General features: G+C 40.3%; 1 protein-coding gene across 2 annotated transcripts in view; it reads right to left on the minus strand.

Moving 5' to 3' along the window:
* Positions 1-8,718, minus strand: part of meis2b (Meis homeobox 2b) — a gene marked incomplete at its 3' end in the record, with an annotated part of 32,665 nt that extends 23,947 nt beyond the window's left edge. For both annotated transcript variants that reach the window (XM_079291425.1, XM_079291424.1), the window contains exons 1-6: positions 8,489-8,718; positions 7,786-7,927; positions 7,633-7,683; positions 7,292-7,342; positions 6,997-7,143; positions 848-962 (exon numbers count right to left, since the gene is read on the minus strand). In XM_079291425.1, coding sequence (XP_079147551.1) covers positions 848-962; positions 6,997-7,143; positions 7,292-7,342; positions 7,633-7,683; positions 7,786-7,927; positions 8,489-8,694 — 712 coding nt within the window. In that variant the 5' untranslated portion in view covers positions 8,695-8,718. The remainder of the gene's footprint in view (positions 1-847; positions 963-6,996; positions 7,144-7,291; positions 7,343-7,632; positions 7,684-7,785; positions 7,928-8,488) is intronic.
* Positions 8,719-10,255: the final 1,537 nt, after the last annotated feature.

Below are 10,255 nucleotides of genomic sequence, written 5' to 3' on the forward strand. Positions count from 1 at the left end.
TAGTTTTGTTACGGAACTTCCGAACTTAACTAACAACAATTCCGTAATAAAACATAGTTATTTTACCTAACAAACCACGCATACCTAAAACGACATAAACCTACGTTGGAAGTGTATTTTGAAAACGTGAAAAGAGAAGATACTGAGACGCCGTCTCTGACAACTCCAAAACCAATGCTAGAAGGAAATCACTGAACAAGTGTATCACTGAACAAGCCACAGTCTTATTTGTAGGGAGTGAGAATAAATCCTGGTTTGGAGGTAGTGAATCCTTAATCTATTTATTAATTTTGTTGATGTAGAAAGTCAAATTTTCAAATACTGAATCTAAAATAACTGAAATTATGCAATTCAGTATGCACCATGTGCATTTCCTTACTATATAGAAACACCCCCAGGTTGCTAAAACTACCAAATCCCAAGAAAAGATATAGTAAACATGACCTCATCGTCCTCACTAACAGCTACACTCTGTCTCTCAAGTCCGACTTTCCTACTATGTCTGTAGCACTCACCCCAAAGCCCATTGGTTCATACTGAAGATATCAAATGGCTCACAAATATATAGTTTAATTTAAAAAACAAAATTCTCAGTAATGTCCTGAAGCAGCTGAAAACTTTTTGGCAAACATAACTCAAACAGGAATACATTTGTTGGGAACTCTTTACAATGGCAGATTAATAAATATTCGGGTTGCGGTTAGTCCTCACTAAACTTACATTATCTGTTTTAACCCCCAACCCCCCGAGTCACCAGTGCAGCAGTCCCCATGCCTCAGAAAGAGGTCACAGAAAAGTCAAAGCTTTGATATGAAAGAGGGCGCAGGAGGCCTGTGGGTGCTCTTACCGAGTTCACTGGTGTTGTCGCCACTATGAGAGACGTGTCCCCCACTGGACGGTCCCGGGGTGCCCACAGAAGGCGTGGAGTGGGCGTCATCCATGTCTCTCCAGGACGCTGGGTTCTGAGAGGTCAGGGAGAGGGCCGCACACCAGGGGACAGGAGATACGGAAACAGAGGAGAAGAAGAGAGAAGAGAGCAAAAAATAGATGAGGAAGGTCCAGTAGGTCCAGTATGAGGTCCATTATGTAGTTTCCCAAAGACACAAAGACAGCTGGGTGAAATGATTAGCATACGTAGTAAGGCAGCAACCAAGTCAACCAATATGAGTCTAGAAAAACATTACCATCCTGACCAAGAGGGAGGTTTAAATATAGTTGCAGAATGAGGAGCAGCAAGAGTTTAGAGAACACTTCAGTAACCCTGCAGCATGTAGACCCTCCTGTGTCCTGGCTGTTTCTGTGACTTGAGTTCGGGAGAAGACCTGTATTTATTGGGCAGATTGGCCTGGCCACTCAGACAGCCATAAGGCCAAACCAAACAGCAGATCTCCCTCTTCAGCCTCTCTGCGTCAGCTGTTTGCCGGATGGTGATCAGATGAAGAGCTCAGCAGATGACAACAAGAAGAGCGGGGACAAAGGCGCAGTGTGAACGAGCCCTCTCAATGACGGCCCCTCTTTTCTTATCCAGCCACCCAATTATTACAACTCCCGAGTACACACGGCTGCTCAAAGAGGCGCCATGTGTTTCTGCGTTTATCAAGCTAATGAAGGTCTCATTTCCCAACCACCCCATCTGTTAAAACCCAATTAACCGGAATGGAGTGTACAGCCAAGACTGAGAATCATAAACAGATGAAAAGAATTCTTTATGTTTACCTTATAGTTGCTCTTTTCCTCTCACTGTTATCCAGAGGACTCACTGTAAAGAGGGTTAAATTCCTACACCAAATGACCACTAGCAGCAAATATAAGATAAAGACAATTAGCTAAATGTACACAAGCTTTATGTTTTTGTTAATTAAACATGGCAAATATAGGGAATGAAGGATGTTTGTTCAGCAAAATTAGGACAAACTGGGCATTATTAAAGCATTAATAAACTGCCAGCTCAGCTATTGTAACAAAGAAGCCCATTTCCTATGATGCATGACTCTCTGCAAGGTTTGAGTTCAAGTTAACATACAGTATCGATCACTTCTCTTCAAGTATTCAAAATAACACGGGTTACCATGAATACAGATGATCATTTTGGGAATTCGTATTCCTTTATGTAGGATTCAGACTGTCTGTGACTGGCTGTGGATATGTATAACTATATAACCCTGCCACATCTGTCACAAATGAAACAGATTCATATGGAGGTATATTCTACAAAACTGACTTTAGGTTTTGGGACTGATTTTGGGTTAAAGAGATCTATCAAAGTGCCTAAGTGTTCAAAGCGCTGACCACGTAGTGACCTCATCATCTTGATTCAGGCTCTCAAACTTCTACTCACCAATAAAGGAAAATGCCTAGTTTGAGTATCGCCTGATAGTAAAAGTTCCACAATGATTTGACTGAACCAAACTGACATGTAGACGCTACATGATGGTCTGAATGCTATTTCAGATGCGTTTTCATCCTTTGAGAATAAACAAGGAAAGAAAACCTTGTTTTGGAGTTGTTTTTTGTGATGAATGGTCTCAAATTGTAAGGTGTACTTTTTTTCATGAATGATGCTAATAGAGATAAGTATTAATATGTTCACAGTGCAGTTTCTTTTAACTTTAGAATGTGCTAAAGGAAAATGTCCCTCAATAAAACTTACAAAAAAGTTGTTCAAAATTGGAACCTGATGGAATAAAATCGTACCGCTAGATGTCCGCTTGCTTTGAGGAAATAAAATGTTATGACTCTATAGATCAGGTCAGCAATCAGGACATTCAGTCCAACCCAACATTGTGAGCCTTCCCAGTGTCAGTGGAAAGCAGAAACACAAGCAGTTCAACAAACCACACAGAATCAAATGGCACAAGCATGCCTTTAAACTCATAAACTGCTTTTAGCCCTTGTGAATGACAAACATATTGTGGTACACTCAGTGGTTAAGATGCATGTACGTCACACAGCTGTGCATGTCTTCGTACCCACAGGACAGCAGCACATCCATTATGCAGCAGGCATTACAGCAGGAGAGTGTCCTGTCACATCAAGTGGTGGCCTCACACACACACACACACACACACACAAACACGTCAATGTGTTCTGTCTCTTAAGAAGGAAGCGTATTAAGAACTGTATTCTCAAGAGCAATTCATGAAATCAATTTAGTCAATACCAATATTTTTCACGGCCGACAATATTTTGTGTTATTCATATATTTTGTATATATTACCAGTGAACATTTTAATGAATACATTTTTTGCAAGGAAAAAATAACACTCAAACAACATTTCTCATGAGCCCATGAGTTGCACATTTGGAAATACAGAAAATAGGACTTATTTACAACCTGTATACAATATATTCATATTAATATCTATATATACTATATTGCTTCTTGAGGGTCCCATTTGTGTAAACAACAAGCTCCTAAAGGTTGAGAAGTTAAGTGTAGGTCATGCATTAGGACACCACTGAAACACTAAAACAACGGCTCAGTTCACTGTCAACAGTTCATGGAGGAGCTTCCATCCAGAGGAAATGCTGAGTGCTCTCTGACATGAACAACAATCAGTTCATCTCAGGACTAAGTAAATGGACTGTACTTGTCCAGCTCTTTTCAAGTCTTCCACCCACTCAACACACTTTAACACTACATGTCATCATTCACCCATTCACACCCACTCATACTCTGATGACAGGAGCTACCATGCAGGTGCCACCTGCCCATCAGAACTATCTAACATGCGTACACTTCAGGAACAGCTACCGGAGCAATTTTGGGTTGAGTGTCTTGCCCAAGGACACATCGACATGGACTAGCGGAGCCGGGGATCGAACCGCCGACCCTCTGATTGAAGGATGACCCTGTTTAAACACTGAGCCACAGTAAGGAGTAAATCTGTTCTCTGCACACAGTCCAAATTGATTTGTTGTAGTCATGTGTCAATAGACACATGACTACAACACTGCTGCTGCTACACTGTAACTTTAAATCACTTCAACATCTGAATTTGCTTCTTTGTAAATGAACACAGGTGCCAAAAATAGGCTGTGTAAAGCACACAACAGGGGGGCCACCTAACAAAGAGTGCAGGGGCACTCTAGCAATACAAATCCTGTTGGCTGATAACACCAGGCTGATTGAGGCTGAAGCCCAACAGCAAACACAACACTTCCAGCTGCACTTTGTGCTCTGAAGATCATCATCGTCTGACTATTTTTCTTTATAAATCAACAGATAAATAAAGTTTAAAAGATTACTTTACAGACAAAATATGATTTAAATAACAAATCTCAACAGTCCATATTGTTATTAGCGGAAGAGAGGAGAAATGGTAGAGCGGACACATCCAGATGGAAAAAATAAAAGAACCCCCTTTTAATATTTCAGAGGTGAGGTACTCAGGAAGTAAGTAAGAAAAGGTATTAATGCTACGGTTTATTAAAATATTCTGTTACATGTAAAAGTCCTGCATTCAAAATATTACTGAAGTAAAATGTATTCGCATCAAAATAAAGTTAAAGTATTAAAAGTAAAAGTACTCACTATGCAGACTAATATATATTGTATTATAATAATGTTGCATTAATGTGTACATGACTTTAATGTTGCAGCTGGTAAAGGTGGAGCCCTTTTTGATGACTTTATGGGTAGTTTAAGCTATAATAATACATAATCATGTATTACAGTGATTGTATATATTCTGTATTATTAATCTGAATGTATTTAAAGTAAAGCTGTCAGATAAATTAAGTGCAGTAAAAAGATATTTCCCTCTAGAAGGGTAAACTAGCATAAACAGTTTTTCCACTTTTAGTCAATGATAACAGTTTGAAAGTGAAGTATTCTGTTTCTACTCAATATAATGATAATTGCTCCAAACTACTAATATTTGAAACATCACAATTCATAATTCATCTGGAAAGTAGACTACAGTTTTTGAGGGACACACTTCATTTTTGCAATGATTAAGACATGAACTTTGAATGTAATAGAAGTGCCAGAGTGCACAAAAAAGGCATACAAATATTTCTTATTTATAAAAAAAGAATTTCCCCCTATAGAGGTCAGGGCTAAGCCATGAATATCCTCAAATGCTGCAAACCTCCCAGCTGACATGTCATTACATGACATGACATGACAACACCGCCAAAACATGACCAAACCTGAAAAATTGTCTTCTGTTTTTTCAAATGGATATTCTTTAATCAGTTTAAAGGCCTTTTGTGAACAGGCTAAAGTAGTTTAACTCTAACATCCTGTCACATTCACTCACGTGCACTGTCAGTTAAGAAAATATATTTAAATGACAGGCAAAAGGAAGGCTCCTGTTGATGAATGCATTGGTCTAAAGCAGCAATTCTCAACGTGTTTGCCTGATGGACTCTTAAAATGAAGCTTAGCCTTCCTCACATGTTGAATATGTAAATAGCTTCCTCTTCTCAGATTGTTTTTTTGAATCGTTTTAGATGTCTGAAGAGGTAAAACTCTCCAGTATATTACTCTAAAATGAAAGGATAAGAGAAAAATCTGAAAAAAACCTGAAAATGATCAAAACAGGTTTGGTCAAAGTTATTGGACACATCGCTGGGTCCCAAACTCCAGTTGGGTAAACATGGTCGAGCAGGGGTGTCAAACTCATCTCCACTCTGGGCCACATCAGCATCACGGTCGCCCTCAAAGGGCCGGTTGTAACTGTAAGACTGTATCACTAACTTCCCCCTAACATATTGTTAAATAACTCTCTCTGCATTTGATTATTGTTTATTCAAGTGTAAAAATATTGTACATGCAGTTATATAAATGTAAAATGATATTTAAACACATTTCTGTTATTACAACATAAATCATTTTAATTGAGGGTTAAGAAACCCACATGACTCTATCAAAGATCAAACTATTAAAGAAAATAACAAAGACAAATATCAAACACAAGTTATGACATTAACTTTGTTCAAAGCTGTTTGTGTCACCTCTCTGCATCACTAATGTTCCTCCCTGTCGTCGTCCTGTGCATGGCAGCTACATCCAAGAGCTGCTCACTGAGAGTCAGGTCTGATGAACATGGATAGATGATGTATCCGTGTTGTCTGTGCTTTCATCAACAGTTCATTAGAAACACGAGTACCTGCTCGTCTCTTAGCTAGCTGTGTTGTTAGATTGCTGCTAGTTCATCAACTCGGTCTGCGATGGTGTTTCTTCACAAACTGACATTTGTAAAAGTCTGTATCTGGTCGGAGCTCTGCTCACATACCTTCAGCATGCACTGGGCTGTAGCTGTGTCAATATATTCTGCTGTGATTGCAGTCTGCCTTTTAATTCTTGGACAATTTGATGTTTTTCTTGGAGGCTAAATTTAGCTCCGTGTTTGGTGTCAAAATGCAGATGTGAATTGTATCCTTCATCACCGACACGCCTCATAACACAGAAGACAGACCCGTTGTTCTCCTTGAAGCGCAAACATGTATTCACTTTCCCATCTTCCATTACATTTTCTTCCCTCTGCATCAATTTTTCTCTTCGTGGACATTTTGGGATTATTTGTCGATCTTTTTCAATCATTGGAAAATCGCTTTTCGGGCTGTTGCCTCTCCTGTCCACCTGTTGTGATAGTTTTAATGTCGGTACACAGACAACATGCAATCTCATAATTTCAACTTTCTATCTCATAATTTCGACCATGGGGATACTTTTATTTTCAAGTCTAACTTTTAATTATTTTTCCAAAAAAAAAAAGAAAAAAAAAATTGTTTTTGTTTTGTTTTTGCTTGCGGATTCGCGGGCCACATAAAATGACGTGGCAGGCCCGCGGGCCTTGAGTTTGATAGCAGCTTTTAGCCACTTGTGGGTAAACAACCGCGAGGCAAACTTTTTAATAATTTGGAATAACAGGAGTTCGCGGTGAGCAGGCATCTGCAAGCACCTCTCATCTCACATCATCTCTCTTAAATCCGGAGAAAATAATGATTCTGCCGCACTGCCGGTATAAAGCAGGCGGGTTGACTCACATGATCTGCGAGGTTGGTAGAGGATCCGGAGAGGTCGTCGAAATCCGACTTGCAGACGTCTCGCTCCTCTATGACCAGGTCGATGGGCATTTTGCCCTTTAGGCAGCTGATGTACCGGTGGCAGAAGTTATCACAGAGCTCATGAACCTGCGAACGCAGCTTCATTTAGATTATCCGCGTTAGGGCCGAGCACCAGAATAATCACAACATAGTTTATTAATATTAACAATTACAGTGTCGGTAAATGTGTCAATTAGATCTGTCACTCAGCCATAATGCATACTGTGCAGCCTACCTTCTCCAATTCCAGCAGATGAAATCGAAGGACTTGGATCGCTTGAATCATCTATAAACAAATACATTTTAAATCACCCCTCCCGAAAATACATGATAAGAGAACAATATGATTTCAGAGACGCCCAGGGTTCCATAATCATAACGGCTGTGTGCATTTGCTAATTACCAACGTAATACAAATATTGTTCTTGTATTACAGAAAGGAATGTGGTATTAAGGTATAAGGTTGCCCCGGGCAAGTGTGGGATCTCGGTGCGGGCGGACAGCCTCACATCGCATAAAACAGCTGAGAATTAAATGAGGAAAACAGGTGAGAAAGAAAGGGAAGGAAGTGCTCACCAAGTTATCCAGCTCTGGGTTGGAAGAAAATAGAGGTTTCTCTGCGCGGATCTGAGGAGGGGACGAAAATGAAACGCATCAATTGGTGTTTTCAAGCTGATTTATTTTTCTTGCTTCTCTTCCAACATGGCTTTATTACTTATTGGATCCTACCTCTTTTGCAAATACGGCTATGTCTTCATTGAAGGAGTCGGAGGAGCAGACGTCTCCGCCCGCCACCCCGGGCTCTCTGGGCGTGCAGGTCGCCAGCTCGCACTTCTCGAACACCAGAGCCAGCAGTGGGAATAAAGGGTGGCTGCAACACAGCAGAGACAGGCCCATTTGGTTCTCTAGCCATTGTTAGGCCTGTACATGAACTATTGCCTACAGTACATCAAAGCAGCGACAGATAACATTTCACATTTAGCTTGGTGAGTTTAACAACAGAATACCATTTTGTAATCTGTGACAAATATTGATTTATTCCTCCTTAATTCAAGAGAACATCTGCGCCGCTGCAGTGAGATTATTTCATCTGTTTCCAAAGCAAACAACATGTTCAGAGATTTTAATCAGTTATCTGGGCAACTGAGGAATTTAGTATCGTTTCAAGAAGCAAAAAAAGAGAGAGATGCATTTGAAACTGCATCGAAAATTATTTGGCCTAGTAGTTCTGAGGTTTAAAAAAAAGAGATAACGAGATTTGTTCCGTAATTTCTGCTCTCTGTTTAATTTAAATAAATGAGCGTTTGTGCCTTTTCATGTTTAGGCCTCCAATTTGTTTATATCTCCTCATAACACAAATCTGCTCACAATAATAATAGTAATAATAATAAAACGGTTATTCATAATATTGTTATTATAGGCCTATCCATACCCGTAGATTTGGTCCTTGTCTCTCTTCAGTGCGTCGTTGACGGCGCTGCCCATGCTGCTCGGCATGATGTTGTGCGGCGCGTGTGCGCCATAGTGCTGCGTCGGGTGCGGGGGCGGCCCATCATGGTTCAGGTGGTGGACCTGGGGCAGGGGCCGTGGGGCATGCGGGTCTCCGTACATGGACATGGGGATTCCGACTCCATCCATTGCTCCTCCGTAATGAGCCAGCTCGTCGTACTGGGTGAAAATTGAGGATGACATTCGGACAAGAATACAGGGGAATACTACTAATACAATGTGCTATTGTATTTAGTGGGACTAGGCATTAGACCTGGTTTCATGTAAAAACTGGCACATTCATATATTATATGAAAACCACACGCTCAATTAGGTTTTTGCTAGAAATTCACATCATATGGTTTATGTACGTTTATAATAATAACTTTGTGCAATTTCATTAATCAGAATTTAAACAATAATTTGTCAAATTAGATTTACCCTTTGCGCCATCTCCGTGCGCAATTTCCAGAGGTGTAAGCTAAAGACAAGTTTGGTGTTGATGAGTAGTTAAATCGAAGACTTTTAAATCCAAGAGGGAATTATAATCCGGTACTGTTTTGTGGCATGGAGCAAATCGATAATTACGCAAAGTGATAAAAAAGAGTCTCTGTCCTCTGTTGTCAAAAGACGCTCTGGCAACAGGCAAGCTGGTTTTCTGTGGTTCTTCAACGGGAGGACAAATAGTAATCTGTCAGATGTGAGAGTCTAATGTTAGTTCTGGCCATCAGTCCATTTCACAGGAATGCGCTGACGGTCCGCGGCCAGTCCTCTGCACTCAGTGTGTCCTCGTGTCCATGTCTCTGCGCGACACGCTCACTGTCTGCAGGTCTGCGAGGGAGCCGCTTATAGGACTGCTGTGGGATCTGCACGACACGCTGACGATGGAACGGAACGTGGGGAGCAGGGAGGGCGCATCCAGCCCCTGACTGCTGACAAGGTACTTTATTGTTAAACGTTGTTTTCCGGTCATTACCTTCAAAATAAACTCGTTGACGAAACGACCTTAGTGATCCCGCAGCAAAAAGGGTTGATTCAGTGGATTCACAACGTCAAATATACATTGCATGGAACTTGTGTTCTTTGTATTTGTCTGCCCTTGTCTGATGCCAGACACAATGGCTCATTTACTAAACCAAAAAAGCGTTTTTCACGCATTTATTGAAAAATAACATGTGCTTTACATTAGCCACTGCTGACAGTTTTATAAAGCACAGTTAGATTTAAATGTAGTGTTTTTGCCTGCCTGCCTTCCGACCATACATTTATTTGAATGTATTAGTACATAATCATGTAATTTACATGGTTATGTTATTGTTGCACGAACAATGTGCTGACTTCTCAAATCAATTCAAACTTTAAAAAATGTTTTATGTATAATTATATATATAGATATTTGACCCACAATAGAGGTGGGCCATGGTGCATGGATTAGCTAACTGACTGAAGCAAGTTCTGTATACTCTGTAAATAAAGACCAAACACTCATTTGAAACAAAATCTTTTGGCTCATTCATGACTCAAGGACCTCTTGTGAGTCACACTATTTGAAACTGATGGTCCACTTATTTCATTGACTGTTTTATTCCGTCATTGACTACTGCCTCCTCATTACTGAACCTGCAGTATGGACACAAATGATCGATAACTGCGTCAGTTTGGACAATTGTTTCAGCTACCAATTTCTAATTGTTCCTCTCTTGATTTCTGC

This window comes from Melanostigma gelatinosum, assembly GCF_949748355.1.
Source record: "Melanostigma gelatinosum genome assembly, chromosome: 19".
Taxonomy (NCBI): domain Eukaryota; kingdom Metazoa; phylum Chordata; class Actinopteri; order Perciformes; family Zoarcidae; genus Melanostigma; species Melanostigma gelatinosum.